At 49.7% G+C, this 19,050-nt stretch overlaps 1 protein-coding gene across 2 annotated transcripts in view; it reads right to left on the reverse strand.

Moving 5' to 3' along the window:
* LOC5503868 overlaps positions 1-19,050 on the reverse strand; it is a 50,532-nt gene that overhangs the window by 10,704 nt on the left and 20,778 nt on the right. For both annotated transcript variants that reach the window (XM_001624763.3, XM_032372080.2), the window contains 8 exons: positions 18,530-18,589; positions 18,027-18,087; positions 16,650-16,727; positions 1,717-1,738; positions 1,444-1,504; positions 1,122-1,216; positions 513-590; positions 140-171 (listed from right to left, as the gene is read on the reverse strand). In XM_001624763.3, the coding sequence (XP_001624813.3) occupies positions 140-171; positions 513-590; positions 1,122-1,216; positions 1,444-1,504; positions 1,717-1,738; positions 16,650-16,727; positions 18,027-18,087; positions 18,530-18,589 (487 nt within the window). The remainder of the gene's footprint in view (positions 1-139; positions 172-512; positions 591-1,121; positions 1,217-1,443; positions 1,505-1,716; positions 1,739-16,649; positions 16,728-18,026; positions 18,088-18,529; positions 18,590-19,050) is intronic.

The following is a 19,050-nucleotide window of genomic DNA, read 5'->3' on the forward strand; positions in this document are numbered from 1 at the left end:
TCCACCACTAAGACAATCCCATTCATTATGGCGAGTTTTTAGTCTTATCTCGCAAAACCTCAGTTGTCAAACACTTAATGCCTTTTGGAATTCAGGCATGACCAGGTTAAAAGCCCAGGGGTGATAAGCGAATGCTCACCTCAACCGTAACTCCTCATACCCTCTCGTTTTCTGTGTTCAAAGTACATCAATTAGTCATAACAAACCTACTACGGTCATAAACACGAAAGGCAGACAGAGGCAAACCGCCCGTGGAATAGAGTATAGGGTATAGAGCCAGGGTTTAGAGTAAAGGGGAATTGGATTATTCCCTCTCGATCCGTTGTTAGCATGGCTACCCACTACGCTCAAGTTTTTTTTTTTTTTTTTTTTTTGGGGGGGGGGGGTGGTTGTTCGGACTTTTCAACAGTGAAGTTCAGCACACTACTATGATGTTCTTGGACCAAACTTTAAGTAGGACATTTCCATTGAGATCCAGGGTGCGACATTACAACGTGTGGTGTACAACACACCTTAGCTCTTGCTTGTCTTTCGTTCGTTAGAGCAGCCATCCGAGCTTCCAGCTTTTGTGTGGACAGTCTTCCAGTACTCTAAAATAAGAATCAATTAATCAATTAATCGATCAATGAAAACATCAATGAATCAAGAGATCGACTTAAGAAAATGACATTTGCGGCCGTTAGTTGCTTAATTAACTTTGAGCGTATAGGCATACAAGTTAAAATTCACAAGAAAATGCAGTCGCAGCTTAGATCCCACATGGATCTTAACTGTGATATTGATAATGAAGTTTATATGAGGTACACCAGTTATGTTATGCTGATCGGGCCTAGCAAGGACGAGTCCGGTGTCCATGGTTAACGGACTGCACCAGGGCCGTAGCAGGGGGTGGGCACTGGGGGCACGTGTCCCCCAATATTTTTTAAAAATATAAGAAAATGACCAGTAGGGGCGTGGCTGTGCCCCCCATTGTTTTCTTAATGTTTCTGTATCGTGGCCTCCCAATAATTCAAGGCTTGCTACGGCTATGTCCACGGATAATAGACTGTGCTATGCTAGCGTCTTTGTCCGACTGGTGCCGGCGTGTGAAGGTAGTGTCCTTTTAAAGTTCAGACACTAACCGTCTGTAGCCCCTGCTTCGCCAGTCTCTGGTGGAGAACCTCCTCTATCTCCTGACGGCAAGCATTCACCTCCTCCAGCGTGTGCTTGTAGCGCGCTGCAATGGATAGAAGATGAGTATACCAATCAACAAATCCTCGACTACCCTGGTCTCTCTGTCTGCACCTGAGGTAGGCAACATCATGGGCCATTATTAGTGGAACAACTCAACTTTAAGCGACAATATATGAGTTAAGGGTGGTGCCCCTACAAAAGATCCCGAGTTAAGATAATACGTGTGTTCTGATTGGTTTACACTAATCCCGCATTTGATTGGGTACTTACTGGTAATGTCTGGGTTGTGCGGGAAGGGACGGAATTCACCACGCAGCAAGGTCGAGGTGCCCTACAAGAGAAAGTGGGTGAGTCCTTAATAAGTGTTGTAATGCAGAACCAGCAAAATGGCTAAACCAAGGATACGGCACAAAAAAATGAAAAGAAATCACTTCGTTGAGCACGACAAGTAATGAGAACGGGACATTATAACAAATAACAAATAACATTGGTATCTATCCAATCTATGTACCATACGAAAAATGAGTTATGTTTAAAACATACCCATTCAGATGTGGATCCGGGACTAAGGAAAAAAACAGATGTTTAGTAAGAATATCTAGCGGTGCATCTATATTTGCAGTAAATCAGCCTAAAATCCTTTTTAACTAACACCTAACAATACAAGAGTTAGTAAGAAAAAAGTTAGTGTGCTTTAAACTTGTGCGCATTTTTATATACGATACATTTAGTGAAGAAGTACATGGGTGCAAGGTGGTGTTTTCCGGTGTAGAAGAAGTGTGTTTTGTAAAATTTGTCAGAGAATCAAATTTTGGATTGACATGATAACACAAGGACTACACCACATTCTGGAACGCACTAAAATATTTCTTTGTTGCGTTAATTGGCAACAGCTTATGACATCATTTCTTTCTTTTTATTAGTTAATTTCCAAAAATTCGTCCAAGTGACTACAATGCAGTGCAGATACGATGCAGTGTGGCCTTCTCGGTGCGTGGCATATAGTGTTGCGTTATCCCTGTTTGGCATATAGTGTGGCGTTATCCCTGTTTGGCATATAGTGTGGCGTTATCCGTGTGTGGCATATAGTGGCGTATAGTGTGGCGTTCTCGGTGTGTGGCATATAGTGGCGTATAGTGTGGCGTTATCCGTGTGGCATATAGTGCGATGTGTGGCGTTATCCGTGTGTGGGATATAGTGGTATATAGTGTGGCGTTATCCCTGTTTGGCGTATAGTGTGGCGTTATCCCTGTTTGGCGTATAGTGTGGCGTTTTCTGTGTGGCATATAGTGGCGTATAGTGTGGCGTTATCCGTGTGTAGTATATAGTGGCGTATAGTGTGGCGTTATCCGTGTGTGGGATATAGTGGTATATAGTGTGGCGTTATCCCTGTTTGGCGTATAGTGTGGCGTTATCCGTGTGTGGGATATAGTGGTATATAGTGTGGCGTTATCCGTGTGTGGGATATAGTGGTATATAGTGTGGCGTTATCCGTGTGTGGCATATAGTGGCGTATAGTGTGGCGTTATCCGTGTGTGGCATATAGAGGCGTATAGTGTGGCGTTATCCGTGTGTGGCATATAGTGGCGTATAGTGTGGCGTTATCCGTGTGTGGCATATAGTGGCGTATAGTGTGGCGTTTTCTGTGTGGCATATAGTGGCGTATAGTGTGGCGTTATCCGTGTGTGGGATATAGTGGTATATAGTGTGGCGTTATCCGTGTGTGGGATATAGTGGTATATAGTGTGGCGTTATCCGTGTGTGGGATATAGTGGTATATAGTGTGGCGTTATCCGTGTGTGGCATATAGTGGCGTATAGTGTGGCGTTATCCGTGTGTGGCATATAGAGGCGTATAGTGTGGCGTTATCCGTGTGTGGCATATAGTGGCGTATAGTGTGGCGTTATACGTGTGTGGCATATAGTGGCGTATAGTGTGGCGTTATCCGTGTGTGGCATATAGTGGCGTATAGTGTGGCGTTATCCGTGTGTGAGATATAGTGGTATATAGTGTGGCGTTATCCGTGTGTGGCATATAGTGGCGTATAGTGTGGCGTTATCCGTGTGTGGGATATAGTGGTATATAGTGTGGCGTTATCCGTGTGTGGGATATAGTGGCGTATAGTGTGGCGTTATCCGTGTGTGGCATATAGTGGCGTATAGTGTGGCGTTATCCGTGTGTGGCATATAGTGGCGTATAGTGTGGCGTTATCCGTGTGTGGGATATAGTGGTATATAGTGTGGCGTTATCCGTGTGTGGCATATAGTGGCGTATAGTGTGGCGTTATCCGTGTGTGGCATATAGTGGTATATAGTGTGGCGTTCTCGGTGTGTAGTATATAGTGGCGTATAGTGTGGCGTTATCCGTGTGTGGCATATATTGCGATGTGTGGCGTTATCCGTGTGTGGCATATAGTGCGATGTGTGGCGCTCTCCGTGTGTGGCATATATTGCGATGTGTGGCGCTCTCGGTGTGTAGTATATAGTGAGATGTGTGGCGTTCTCCGTGTGTGGCATATAGTGCGATGTGTGGCGCTCTCCGTGTGTGGCATATAGTGCGATGTGTGGCGCTCTCCGTGTGTGGCATATAATGCGATGTGTGGCGTTCTCCGTGTGTGGCATATAGTGAGATGTGTGGCGTTCTCTGTGTGTGGCATATAGTGCGATGTGTGGCGCTCTCCGTGTGTGGCATATAGTGCGATGTGTGGCGTTCTCCGTGTGTGGCATATAGTGCGATGTGTGGCGTTCTCCGTGTTTGGCATATAGTGCGATGTGTGGCGTTCTCCGTGTGTGGCATATATTGCGATGTGTGGCGTTCTCCGTGTGTGGCATATAGTGCGATGTGTGGCATTCTCAGTGTGGCATATAGTGCGATGTGTGGCGCTCTCCGTGTGTGGCATATAGTGCGATGTGTGGCGTTCTCCGTGTGTGGCATATAGTGCGATGTGTGGCGTTATCCGTGTTTGGCATATAGTGCGATGTGTGGCGTTCTCCGTGTGTGGCATATAGTGCGATGTGTGGCGCTCTCCGTGTGTGGCATATAGTGCGATGTGTGGCGCTCTCCGTGTGTGGCATATATTGCGCTCTCGGTGTGTGGCGTATATTGCGATGTGTGGCGTTCTCCGTGTGTGGCATATAGTGCGATGTGTGGCGCTCTCCGTGTGTGGCATATATTGCGCTCTCCGTGTGTGGCATATAGTGCGATGTGTGGCGCTCTCCGTGTGTGGCATATAGTGAGATGTGTGGCGCTCTCTGTGTGTGGCATATAGTGCGATGTGTGGTGTTCTCCGTGTGTGGCATATATTGCGATGTGTGGTGTTCTCCGTGTGTGGCATATATTGCGCTCTCCGTGTGTGGCATATAGTGCGATGTGTGGCGTTCTCCGTGTGTGGCATATAGTGCGATGTGTGGCGCTCTCCGTGTGTGGCATATAGTGCGATGTGTGGCGCTCTCGGTGTGTGGCATATAGTGCGATGTGTGGCGTTCTCCGTGTGTGGCGTATAGTGCGATGTGTGGCGTTCTCCGTGTTTGGCATATAGTGCGATGTGTGGTGTTCTCCGTGTGTGGCATATAGTGCGATGTGTTGCGCTCTCGGTGTGTGGCATATATTGCGATGTGTGGCGTTCTCGGTGTGTGGCATATATTGCGATGTGTGGCGTTCTCGGTGTGTGGCATATATTGCGATGTGTGGCGCTCTCCGTGTGTGGCATATAGTGCGATGTGTGGCGCTCTCCGTGTGTGGCATATAGTGCGATGTGTGGCGCTCTCGGTGTGTGACATATAGTGCGATGTGTGGCGCTCTCGGTGTGTGGCATATATTGCGATGTGTGGCGCTCTCCGTGTGTGGCATATAGTGCGATGTGTGGCGTTCTCCGTGTGTGGCATATAGTGAGATGTGTGGTGTTCTCCGTGTGTGGCATATAGTGAGATGTGTGGCGTTCTCCGTGTGTGGCATATAGTGAGATGTGTGGCGCTCTCTGTGTGTGGCATATAGTGCGATGTGTGGTGTTCTCCGTGTGTGGCATATATTGCGATGTGTGGCGTTCTTCGTGTGTGGCATATATTGCGATGTGTGGCGTTCTCCGTGTGTAGTATATAGTGAGATGTGTGGCGTTCTCCGTGTGTGGCATATAGTGCGATGTGTGGCGTTCTCCGTGTGTGGCATATAGTGCGATGTGTGGCGTTCTCCGTGTGTGGCATATAGTGAGATGTGTGGCGTTCTCCGTGTGTGGCATATAGTGAGATGTGTTGCGCTCTCCGTGTGTGGCATATAGTGCGATGTGTGGCGTTCTCCGTGTGTGGCATATAGTGAGATGTGTGGCGTTCTCCGTGTGTGGCATATAGTGAGATGTGTGGCGCTCTCTGTGTGTGGCATATAGTGCGATGTGTGGTGTTCTCCGTGTGTGGCATATATTGCGATGTGTGGCGTTCTTCGTGTGTGGCATATAGTGCGATGTGTGGCGTTCTCGGTGTGTGGCATATATTGCGATGTGTGGCGTTCTCCGTGTGTGGCATATAGTGCGATGTGTGGCGTTTTCCGTGTGTGGCATATAGTGAGATGTGTTGCGCTCTCGGTGTGTGGCATATAGTGCGATGTGTGGCGCTCTCCGTGTGTGGCATATAGTGCGATGTGTGGCGCTCTCCGTGTGTGGCATATATTGCGCTCTCGGTGTGTGGCGTATATTGCGATGTGTGGCGTTCTCCGTGTGTGGCATATAGTGCGATGTGTGGCGCTCTCGGTGTGTGACATATAGTGCGATGTGTGGCGCTCTCGGTGTGTGGCATATATTGCGATGTGTGGCGCTCTCAGTGTGGCATATAGTGCGATGTGTGGCGTTCTCCGTGTGTGGCATATAGTGCGATGTGTGGCGTTCTCCGTGTGTGGCATATAATGCGATGTGTGGCGTTCTCCGTGTGTGGCATATAGTGGCGTATAGTGTGGCGTTATCCGTGTGTGGCATATAGTGGCGTATAGTGTGGCGTTTTCTGTGTGGCATATAGTGGCGTATAGTGTGGCGTTATCCGTGTGTGGGATATAGTGGTATATAGTGTGGCGTTATCCGTGTGTGGGATATAGTGGTATATAGTGTGGCGTTATCCGTGTGTGGGATATAGTGGTATATAGTGTGGCGTTATCCGTGTGTGGCATATAGTGGCGTATAGTGTGGCGTTATCCGTGTGTGGCATATAGAGGCGTATAGTGTGGCGTTATCCGTGTGTGGCATATAGTGGCGTATAGTGTGGCGTTATACGTGTGTGGCATATAGTGGCGTATAGTGTGGCGTTATCCGTGTGTGGCATATAGTGGCGTATAGTGTGGCGTTATCCGTGTGTGAGATATAGTGGTATATAGTGTGGCGTTATCCGTGTGTGGCATATAGTGGCGTATAGTGTGGCGTTATCCGTGTGTGGGATATAGTGGTATATAGTGTGGCGTTATCCGTGTGTGGGATATAGTGGCGTATAGTGTGGCGTTATCCGTGTGTGGCATATAGTGGCGTATAGTGTGGCGTTATCCGTGTGTGGCATATAGTGGCGTATAGTGTGGCGTTATCCGTGTGTGGGATATAGTGGTATATAGTGTGGCGTTATCCGTGTGTGGCATATAGTGGCGTATAGTGTGGCGTTATCCGTGTGTGGCATATAGTGGTATATAGTGTGGCGTTCTCGGTGTGTAGTATATAGTGGCGTATAGTGTGGCGTTATCCGTGTGTGGCATATATTGCGATGTGTGGCGTTATCCGTGTGTGGCATATAGTGCGATGTGTGGCGCTCTCCGTGTGTGGCATATATTGCGATGTGTGGCGCTCTCGGTGTGTAGTATATAGTGAGATGTGTGGCGTTCTCCGTGTGTGGCATATAGTGCGATGTGTGGCGCTCTCCGTGTGTGGCATATAGTGCGATGTGTGGCGCTCTCCGTGTGTGGCATATAATGCGATGTGTGGCGTTCTCCGTGTGTGGCATATAGTGAGATGTGTGGCGTTCTCTGTGTGTGGCATATAGTGCGATGTGTGGCGCTCTCCGTGTGTGGCATATAGTGCGATGTGTGGCGTTCTCCGTGTGTGGCATATAGTGCGATGTGTGGCGTTCTCCGTGTTTGGCATATAGTGCGATGTGTGGCGTTCTCCGTGTGTGGCATATATTGCGATGTGTGGCGTTCTCCGTGTGTGGCATATAGTGCGATGTGTGGCATTCTCAGTGTGGCATATAGTGCGATGTGTGGCGCTCTCCGTGTGTGGCATATAGTGCGATGTGTGGCGTTCTCCGTGTGTGGCATATAGTGCGATGTGTGGCGTTATCCGTGTTTGGCATATAGTGCGATGTGTGGCGTTCTCCGTGTGTGGCATATAGTGCGATGTGTGGCGCTCTCCGTGTGTGGCATATAGTGCGATGTGTGGCGCTCTCCGTGTGTGGCATATATTGCGCTCTCGGTGTGTGGCGTATATTGCGATGTGTGGCGTTCTCCGTGTGTGGCATATAGTGCGATGTGTGGCGCTCTCCGTGTGTGGCATATATTGCGCTCTCCGTGTGTGGCATATAGTGCGATGTGTGGCGCTCTCCGTGTGTGGCATATAGTGAGATGTGTGGCGCTCTCTGTGTGTGGCATATAGTGCGATGTGTGGTGTTCTCCGTGTGTGGCATATATTGCGATGTGTGGTGTTCTCCGTGTGTGGCATATATTGCGCTCTCCGTGTGTGGCATATAGTGCGATGTGTGGCGTTCTCCGTGTGTGGCATATAGTGCGATGTGTGGCGCTCTCCGTGTGTGGCATATAGTGCGATGTGTGGCGCTCTCGGTGTGTGGCATATAGTGCGATGTGTGGCGTTCTCCGTGTGTGGCATATAGTGCGATGTGTGGCGTTCTCCGTGTTTGGCATATAGTGCGATGTGTGGTGTTCTCCGTGTGTGGCATATAGTGCGATGTGTTGCGCTCTCGGTGTGTGGCATATATTGCGATGTGTGGCGTTCTCGGTGTGTGGCATATATTGCGATGTGTGGCGTTCTCGGTGTGTGGCATATATTGCGATGTGTGGCGCTCTCCGTGTGTGGCATATAGTGCGATGTGTGGCGCTCTCCGTGTGTGGCATATAGTGCGATGTGTGGCGCTCTCGGTGTGTGACATATAGTGCGATGTGTGGCGCTCTCGGTGTGTGGCATATATTGCGATGTGTGGCGCTCTCCGTGTGTGGCATATAGTGCGATGTGTGGCGTTCTCCGTGTGTGGCATATAGTGAGATGTGTGGTGTTCTCCGTGTGTGGCATATAGTGAGATGTGTGGCGTTCTCCGTGTGTGGCATATAGTGAGATGTGTGGCGCTCTCTGTGTGTGGCATATAGTGCGATGTGTGGTGTTCTCCGTGTGTGGCATATATTGCGATGTGTGGCGTTCTTCGTGTGTGGCATATATTGCGATGTGTGGCGTTCTCCGTGTGTAGTATATAGTGAGATGTGTGGCGTTCTCCGTGTGTGGCATATAGTGCGATGTGTGGCGTTCTCCGTGTGTGGCATATAGTGCGATGTGTGGCGTTCTCCGTGTGTGGCATATAGTGAGATGTGTGGCGTTCTCCGTGTGTGGCATATAGTGAGATGTGTTGCGCTCTCCGTGTGTGGCATATAGTGCGATGTGTGGCGTTCTCCGTGTGTGGCATATAGTGAGATGTGTGGCGTTCTCCGTGTGTGGCATATAGTGAGATGTGTGGCGCTCTCTGTGTGTGGCATATAGTGCGATGTGTGGTGTTCTCCGTGTGTGGCATATATTGCGATGTGTGGCGTTCTTCGTGTGTGGCATATAGTGCGATGTGTGGCGTTCTCGGTGTGTGGCATATATTGCGATGTGTGGCGTTCTCCGTGTGTGGCATATAGTGCGATGTGTGGCGTTTTCCGTGTGTGGCATATAGTGAGATGTGTTGCGCTCTCGGTGTGTGGCATATAGTGCGATGTGTGGCGCTCTCCGTGTGTGGCATATAGTGCGATGTGTGGCGCTCTCCGTGTGTGGCATATATTGCGCTCTCGGTGTGTGGCGTATATTGCGATGTGTGGCGTTCTCCGTGTGTGGCATATAGTGCGATGTGTGGCGCTCTCGGTGTGTGACATATAGTGCGATGTGTGGCGCTCTCGGTGTGTGGCATATATTGCGATGTGTGGCGCTCTCAGTGTGGCATATAGTGCGATGTGTGGCGTTCTCCGTGTGTGGCATATAGTGCGATGTGTGGCGTTCTCCGTGTGTGGCATATAATGCGATGTGTGGCGTTCTCCGTGTGTGGCATATAGTGCGATGTGTGGCGTTCTCCGTGTGTGGCATATAGTGAGATGTGTGGCGTTCTCCGTGTGTGGCATATAGTGCGATGTGTGGCGCTCTCCGTGTGTGGCATATAGTGCGATGTGTGGCGTTCTCCGTGTGTGGCATATAGTGCGATGTGTGGCGTTCTCCGTGTGTAGTATATAGTGGCGTATAGTGTGGCGTTTTCCGTGTGTGGCATATAGTGAGATGTGTGGTGTTCTCCGTGTGTGGCATATAGTGCGATGTGTGGCGTTCTCGGTGTGTGGCATATAGTGCGATGTGTGGCGTTCTCCGTGTGTAGTATATAGTGGCGTATAGTGTGGCGTTTTCCGTGTGTGGCATATAGTGAGATGTGTGGTGTTCTCCGTGTGTGGCATATAGTGCGATGTGTGGCGTTCTCCGTGTGTGGCATATAGTGCGATGTGTGGCGTTCTCCGTGTGTAGTATATAGTGGCGTATAGTGTGGCGTTTTCCGTGTGTGGCATATAGTGCGATGTGTGGCGCTCTCGGTGTGTGGCATATATTGCGATGTGTGGCGCTCTTCGTGTGTGGCATATAGTGTGATGTGTGGTGCTCTCGGTGTGTAGTATATAGTGAGATGTGTGGCGTTCTCCGTGTGTGGCATATAGTGCGATGTGTGGCGTTCTCCGTGTGTGGCATATAGTGCGATGTGTGGCGCTCTCGGTGTGTGGCATATATTGCGATGTGTGGCGCTCTCCCTGTGTGGCATATATTGCGATGTGTGGCGCTCTCCGTGTGTGGCATATAGTGCGATGTGTGGCGTTCTCCGTGTGTGGCATATAGTGCGATGTGTGGCGCTCTCCGTGTGTGGCATATATTGCGATGTGTGGCGTTCCCCGTGTGTGGCATATAGTGAGATGTGTGGCGCTCTCGGTGTGTGGCATATAGTGCGATGTGTGGCGTTCTCCGTGTGTGGCATATATTGCGATGTGTGGCGTTCTCCGTGTGTGGCATATATTGCGATGTGTGGCGTTCCCCGTGTGTGGCATATATTGCGATGTGTGGCGCTCTCCGTGTGTGGCATATAGTGAGATGTGTGGCGCTCTCGGTGTGTGGCATATATTGCGATGTGTGGTGTTCTCCGTGTGTGGCATATAGTGCGATGTGTGGCGTTCCCCGTGTGTGGCATATAGTGAGATGTGTGGCGCTCTCGGTGTGTGGCATATAGTGAGATGTGTGGCGTTCTCCGTGTGTGGCATATAGTGCGATGTGTGGCGCTCTCCGTGTGTGGCATATAGTGCGATGTGTGGCGTTCTCCGTGTGTGGCATATAGTGCGATGTGTGGCGTTCTCCGTGTTTGGCATATAGTGCGATGTGTGGCGTTCTCCGTGTGTGGCATATATTGCGATGTGTGGCGTTCTCCGTGTGTGGCATATAGTGCGATGTGTGGCATTCTCAGTGTGGCATATAGTGCGATGTGTGGCGCTCTCCGTGTGTGGCATATAGTGCGATGTGTGGCGTTCTCCGTGTGTGGCATATAGTGCGATGTGTGGCGTTATCCGTGTTTGGCATATAGTGCGATGTGTGGCGTTCTCCGTGTGTGGCATATAGTGCGATGTGTGGCGCTCTTCGTGTGTGGCATATATTGCGATGTGTGGCGCTCTCGGTGTGTAGTATATAGTGAGATGTGTGGCGCTTTCCGTGTGTGGCATATAGTGCGATGTGTGGCGTTCCCCGTGTGTGGCATATATTGCGATGTGTGGCGTTCTCCGTGTGTGGCATATAGTGCGATGTGTGGCGCTCTCGGTGTGTGGCATATAGTGCGATGTGTGGCGTTCCCCGTGTGTGGCATATAGTGAGATGTGTGGCGCTCTCGGTGTGTGGCATATAGTGAGATGTGTGGCGTTCTCCGTGTGTGGCATATAGTGCGATGTGTGGCGCTCTCCGTGTGTGGCATATAGTGCGATGTGTGGCGTTCTCCGTGTGTGGCATATAGTGCGATGTGTGGCGTTCTCCGTGTTTGGCATATAGTGCGATGTGTGGCGTTCTCCGTGTGTGGCATATATTGCGATGTGTGGCGTTCTCCGTGTGTGGCATATAGTGCGATGTGTGGCATTCTCAGTGTGGCATATAGTGCGATGTGTGGCGCTCTCCGTGTGTGGCATATAGTGCGATGTGTGGCGTTCTCCGTGTGTGGCATATAGTGCGATGTGTGGCGTTATCCGTGTTTGGCATATAGTGCGATGTGTGGCGTTCTCCGTGTGTGGCATATAGTGCGATGTGTGGCGCTCTTCGTGTGTGGCATATATTGCGATGTGTGGCGCTCTCGGTGTGTAGTATATAGTGAGATGTGTGGCGCTTTCCGTGTGTGGCATATAGTGCGATGTGTGGCGTTCCCCGTGTGTGGCATATATTGCGATGTGTGGCGTTCTCCGTGTGTGGCATATAGTGCGATGTGTGGCGCTCTCGGTGTGTGGCATATAGTGCGATGTGTGGCGTTCCCCGTGTGTGGCATATAGTGAGATGTGTGGCGCTCTCGGTGTGTGGCATATAGTGCGATGTGTGGCGTTCCCCGTGTGTGGCATATAGTGAGATGTGTGGCGCTCTCCGTGTGTGGCATATAGTGCGATGTGTGGCGTTCTCGGTGTGTGGCATATAGTGCGATGTGTGGCGTTCTCCGTGTGTGGCATATAGTGCGATGTGTGGCGTTCTCGGTGTGTGGCATATAGTGCGATGTGTGGCGTTCTCCGTGTTTGGCATATAGTGAGATGTGTGGCGCTCTCGGTGTGTGGCATATAGTGCGATGTGTGGCGCTCTCGGTGTGTGGCATATAGTGCGATGTGTGGCGTTCCCCGTGTGTGGCATATAGTGAGATGTGTGGCGCTCTCGGTGTGTGGCATATAGTGCGATGTGTGGCGTTCCCCGTGTGTGGCATATAGTGAGATGTGTGGCGCTCTCGGTGTGTGGCATATAGTGCGATGTGTGGCGTTCCCCGTGTGTGGCATATAGTGAGATGTGTGGCGCTCTCGGTGTGTGGCATATAGTGCGATGTGTGGCGTTCCCCGTGTGTGGCATATAGTGAGATGTGTGGCGCTCTCCGTGTGTGGCATATAGTGCGATGTGTGGCGTTCTCGGTGTGTGGCATATAGTGCGATGTGTGGCGTTCTCCGTGTGTGGCATATAGTGCGATGTGTGGCGTTCTCGGTGTGTGGCATATAGTGAGATGTGTGGCGTTCTCCGTGTGTGGCGTATATTGCGATGTGTGGCGCTCTCCGTGTGTGGCATATAGTGCGATGTGTGGCGTTCTCGGTGTGTGGCATATATTGCGATGTGTGGCGTTCTCCGTGTGTGGCATATAGTGCGATGTGTGGCGCTCTCCGTGTGTGGCATATAGTGCGATGTGTGGCGTTCTCCGTGTGTGGCATATAGTGCGATGTGTGGCGTTCTCCGTGTGTGGCATATAGTGAGATGTGTGGCGTTCTCCGTGTGTGGCATATAGTGCGATGTGTGGCGTTCTCCGTGTGTGGCATATATTGCGATGTGTGGCGCTCTCAGTGTGGCATATAGTGCGATTTGTGGCGTTCTCCGTGTGTGGCATATAGTGAGATGTGTGGCGTTCTCCGTGTGTGGCATATAGTGCGATGTGTGGCGCTCTCAGTGTGGCATATATCGCGATGTGTTGCGTTCTCCGTGTGTGGCATATAGTGCGATGTGTGGCGTTCTCCGTGTGTGGCATATAGTGCGATGTGTGGCGTTCTCCGTGTGTGGCATATATTGCGATGTGTGGCGCTCTCCGTGTGTGGCATATAGTGCGATGTGTGGCGCTCTCAGTGTGGCATATAATGCGATGTGTGGCGCTCTCGGTGTGTGGCATATATTGCGATGTGTGGCGTTCTCCGTGTGTGGCATATAGTGAGATGTGTGGCGTTCTCCGTGTGTGGCATATATTGCGATGTGTGGCGTTCTCCGTGTGTGGCATATAGTGCGATGTGTGGCGTTCTCCGTGTGTGGCATATAGTGAGATGTGTGGCGCTCTCGGTGTGTGGCATATAGTGCGATGTGTGGCGTTCTCCGTGTGTGGCATATAGTGCGATGTGTGGCGTTCTCCGTGTGTGGCATATATTGCGATGTGTGGCGCTCTCCGTGTGTGGCATATAGTGCGATGTGTGGCGCTCTCAGTGTGGCATATAATGCGATGTGTGGCGCTCTCGGTGTGTGGCATATATTGCGATGTGTGGCGTTCTCCGTGTGTGGCATATAGTGAGATGTGTGGCGTTCTCCGTGTGTGGCATATAGTGCGATGTGTGGCGTTCTCCGTGTGTGGCATATAGTGCGATGTGTGGCGTTCTCCGTGTGTGGCATATATTGCGATGTGTGGCGCTCTCAGTGTGGCATATAGTGCGATGTGTGGCGTTCTCCGTGTGTGGCATATATTGCGATGTGTGGCGCTCTCAGTGTGGCATATAGTGCGATGTGTGGCGCTCTCAGTGTGGCATATAATGCGATGTGTGGCGCTCTCCGTGTGTGGCATATATTGCGATGTGTGGCGTTCTCCGTGTGTGGCATATATTGCGATGTGTGGCGTTCTCCGTGTGTGGCATATAGTGCGATGTGTGGCGTTCTCCGTGTGTGGCATATAGTGCGATGTGTGGCGTTCTCCGTGTGTGGCATATATTGCGATGTGTGGCGCTCTCAGTGTGGCATATAGTGCGATGTGTGGCGTTCTCCGTGTGTGGCATATAGTGAGATGTGTGGCGTTCTCGGTGTGTGGCATATAGTGCGATGTGTGGCGTTCTCCGTGTGTGGCATATAGTGAGATGTGTGGCGTTCTCCGTGTGTGGCATATAGTGAGATGTGTGGCGTTCTCCGTGTGTGGCATATAATGCGATGTGTGGTGTTCTCCGTGTGTGGCATATAGTGAGATGTGTGGCGTTCTCCGTGTGTGGCATATAGTGCGATGTGTGCCGTTCTCCGTGTGTGGCATATATTGCGATGTGTGGCGTTCTCCGTGTGTGGCATATAGTGAGATGTGTTGCGCTCTCGGTGTGTGGGATATAGTGAGATGTGTGGCGCTCTCGGTGTGTAGTATATAGTGCGATGTGTGGCGTTCTCCGTGTGTGGCATATATTGCGATGTGTGGCGCTCTCAGTGTGGCATATAATGCGATGTGTGGCGTTCTCCGTGTGTGGCATATAGTGAGATGTGTGGTGTTCTCCGTGTGTGGCATATAGTGCGATGTGTGGCGTTCTCGGTGTGTGGCATATAGTGCGATGTGTGGCGTTCTCCGTGTGTGGCATATATTGCGATGTGTGGCGCTCTCCGTGTGTGGCATATAGTGAGATGTGTGGCGTTCTCCGTGTGTGGCATATAGTGAGATGTGTGGCGTTCTCCGTGTGTGGCATATAGTGCGATGTGTGGCGTTCTCCGTGTGTGGCATATAGTGCGATGTGTGGCGTTCTCCGTGTGTGGCATATAGTGAGATGTGTGGCGTTCTCCGTGTGTGGCATATATTGCGATGTGTGGCGTTCTCCGTGTGTGGCATATATTGCGATGTGTGGCGTTCTCCGTGTGTGGCATATATTGCGATGTGTGGCGCTCTCCGTGTGTGGCATATAGTGAGATGTGTGGCGTTCTCCGTGTGTGGCATATAGTGCGATGTGTGGCGTTCTCCGTGTGTGGCATATAGTGCGATGTGTGGTGTTCTCCGTGTGTGGCATATAGTGAGATGTGTGGCGTTCTCCGTGTGTGGCATATATTGCGATGTGTGGCGTTCTCCGTGTGTGGCATATAGTGCGATGTGTGGCGTTCTCCGTGTGTGGCATATATTGCGATGTGTGGCGTTCTCCGTGTGTGGCATATAGTGCGATGTGTGGCGTTCTCCGTGTGTGGCATATAGTGAGATGTGTGGCGTTCTCCGTGTGTGGCATATATTGCGATGTGTGGCGTTCTCCGTGTGTGGCATATAGTGCGATGTGTGGCGTTCTCCGTGTGTGGCATATAGTGAGATGTGTGGCGTTCTCCGTGTGTGGCATATATTGCGATGTGTGGTGTTCTCCGTGTGTGGCATATAGTGCGATGTGTGGCGTTCTCGGTGTGTGGCATATAGTGCGATGTGTGGCGTTCTCCGTGTGTGGCATATAGTGAGATGTGTGGCGTTCTCCGTGTGTGGCATATAGTGCGATGTGTGGCGCTCTTCGTGTGTGGCATATATTGCGATGTGTGGCGTTCTCCGTGTGTGGCATATAATGCGATGTGTGCCGTTCTCCGTGTGTGGCATATATTGCGATGTGTGGCGTTCTCCGTGTGTGGCATATAGTGAGATGTGTTGCGCTCTCGGTGTGTGGGATATAGTGCGATGTGTTGCGCTCTCGGTGTGTGGGATATAGTGAGATGTGTGGCGCTCTCGGTGTGTAGTATATAGTGAGATGTGTGGCGTTCTCCGTGTGTGGCATATATTGCGATGTGTGGCGCTCTCAGTGTGGCATATAATGCGATGTGTGGCGCTCTCAGTGTGGCATATAGTGAGATGTGTGGTGTTCTCCGTGTGTGGCATATAGTGCGATGTGTGGCGTTCTCCGTGTGTGGCACATAGTGCGATGTGTGGCGTTCTCCGTGTGTGGCATATAGTGCGATGTGTGGTGTTCTCCGTGTGTGGCATATAGTGAGATGTGTGGCGTTCTCCGTGTGTGGCATATAGTGAGATGTGTGGTGTTCTCCGTGTGTGTCATATAGTGCGATGTGTGGCGTTCTCCGTGTGTGGCATATAGTGCGATGTGTGGCGTTCTCCGTGTGTGGCATATAGTGCGATGTGTGGCGTTCTCCGTGTGTGGCATATAGTGAGATGTGTGGTGTTCTCCGTGTGTGGCATATAGTGCGATGTGTGGCGTTCTCGGTGTGTGGCATATATTGCGATGTGTGGTGTTCTCCGTGTGTGGCATATAGTGAGATGTGTGGCGTTCTCCGTGTGTGGCATATAGTGCGATGTGTGGCGTTCTCCGTGTGTGGCATATAGTGCGATGTGTGGCGTTCTCCGTGTGTGGCATATAGTGCGATGTGTGGCGTTCTCGGTGTGTGGCATATAGTGCGATGTGTGGCGTTCTCGGTGTGTGGCATATAGTGCGATGTGTGGCGTTCTCCGTGTGTGGCATATAGTGCGATGTGTGGCGTTCTCGGTGTGTGGCATATAGTGAGATGTGTTGCGCTCTAGGTGCGTAGTATATAGTGCAGTTTAGCTCACGTGGTCATCATGTCATCCATTTCTTCAGTAGTTTCCAAGCTGTCTGCGACCGGTACATCAGCAGGCTTGGTGTTAGGCCTAAGAAGATGGGTTATCACGCATAAGTCCATGCATTAATTTGCTAAGTACAGCTCTATCTATGCATTTCTTCGTCAATAAGTTTGGTTATTAAAAACATGCAGTATAAACATTTCTGCTTGGCCAGCATCATTTGTAGCTGATCTCTTGAGTCTTAAGACAGACATAGTTTAAAAATATGAGGAATCTTCAACAGTTTTCCATTTCTGTGACATGTGTCATCATGATATCCAATGACGCCGATAAACTTTTACAGTATTTGAGTAAAGGAATGGCTCAGGGTTCTTAGAAAATCGCTCCGTAGAAATACCTTTTGCGCCTAATTCATCCCAAATTGCCCCCTATACGAAGTGCAATAAAGTCCTCACGTGTGGCAATGAATGATTTCACCATATCTTTTAAGGCTGTTTTTTAGAAAGGATTTTTCTCCAAGACAGCAATACAAACTCTCTTGTGAAATCGCTCTTTTTGGTCCGAAAGAGCCCAGTCTCTCACGGCATTTCTCAAACTTTGAATTGGCTTATTTCAACACCTGTTCTTTAACCATTTGCAGAGGAGATAGAAGTGAAAAAAAGACGTTCTAGAAGTACCCTTCGCTCCGACGAGTTCGCTCCGACGGGTCACGGGAAACTACTCTGTTTTCACAGAGGAGTTAACAAACTAATTCAACATTGTGTTGGTTTAATTTTCCTCGGTCAACATTGTGTTGGTTTAACTTCCCTCTGTCAACATTGTGTTGGTTTAACTTCCCTCGGTCAACATTGTGTTGGTTTAACTTCCCTCGGTCAACATTGTGTTGGTTTAACTTCCCTCGGTCAACATTGTGTTGGTTTAACTTCCCTCGGTCAACATTGTGTTGGTTTAACTTCCCTCGGTCAACATTGTGTTGGTTTAACTTCCCTCGGTCAACACTGTGTTGATTTAACTTCCCTCGGTCAACACTGTGTTGCTTGAACTTCCCTCGGTCAACATTGTGTTGGTTTAACTTCCCTCGACCAACATTGTGTTGGTTTAACTTCCCTCGATCAACATTGTCTTGGTTTAACTTCCCTCTGTCAACATTGTGTTGGTCCTACTTCCCTCTGTCAACATTGTTTTGGTTTAACTTCCCTCTGTCAACATTGTGTTGGTCTAACTTCCCTCTGTCGACATTGTGTTGGTTTAACTTCCCTCTGTCAACATTGTTGTGGGTTAAGGTTCCCTGTTAAACACCACTTTCAGTGACAAGGCTCACTTATCGCCCAACACGCTAAAAGCCTACAAGTATCGCAGCCTCGTTAAACAAACGACGTCACATACCTCTCTGGTGTGTCGGACTTCAAGGGTTGCTCCTCTAGCAACGACTCGCTCTCATCGGAATCTGAATTAAGGCAAGTAAGGCAAGTAAGGAGCTCAGTACCAAAAACGATAGCAAGACTTTAATTAAGGGTAGCTTAGGGATTGTCTCGTGGAAGCGTAAAACTCTACTAATGGACGCACCATGAACTCTACTCATGGACGCACCTTTTGAAATTCAGTCAAACTCTTTTTTGTTTGCTTCTTCTTTTCCGTTAACGGAAATGTGTAGTTCCAGAAAATATCCATGAACTCTACTCAAGGATATGGATATTTACTGGAACTACACAATCCAGATAAAGTTTGAATTTTCTAGCCAATTAAGGTTTAATGATTATTTTTATTACATTTATAAATTTCAAGTTCTAAATAACCGCTTTTACTGTTTTTACTGCACGTGCATCAGGAAATAACGGAAACTTCGAGGTGGTGGTTGATGATTGGTTGGCTGTGATCACGTGACTGACCTTCGTCCCTATCCTCCGTCAAGGTGCTGTCAGCCCCCCACGATGACGTCAGGCTGTTCGCTGAGGACGCAAGAAAAGACCCGTCTTAACACTACTTGGTAGTGAATAACAAAACACGGATTGTGTACAAATCCCGCAAGAATAGACCCGTCTTACCACTGCTTGGTAGTGAATAACAAAACACGGATTGTGTACAAATGCCGCAAGAATAGACCCGTCTTACCACTACTTGGTAGTGAATAACAAAACACGGATTGTGTACAAATGCCGCAAGAATAGACCCGTCTTACCACTACTTGGTAGTGAATAACAAAACACGGATTGTGTACAAAGGCCGCAAGAAAAGACCCGTCTTAACACTACTTGGTAGTGAATAACAAAACACGGATTGTGTACAAATCCCGCAAGAATAGACCCGTCTTACCACTGCTTGGTAGTGAATAACAAAACACGGATTGTGTACAAAGGCCGCAAAAAAAGACCCGTCTTAACACTACTTGGTAGTAAAAAAACAAAACACG

The sequence above is a fragment of the Nematostella vectensis genome, chromosome 9 (assembly GCF_932526225.1).
Source record: "Nematostella vectensis chromosome 9, jaNemVect1.1, whole genome shotgun sequence".
NCBI classification, from domain to species: domain Eukaryota; kingdom Metazoa; phylum Cnidaria; class Anthozoa; order Actiniaria; family Edwardsiidae; genus Nematostella; species Nematostella vectensis.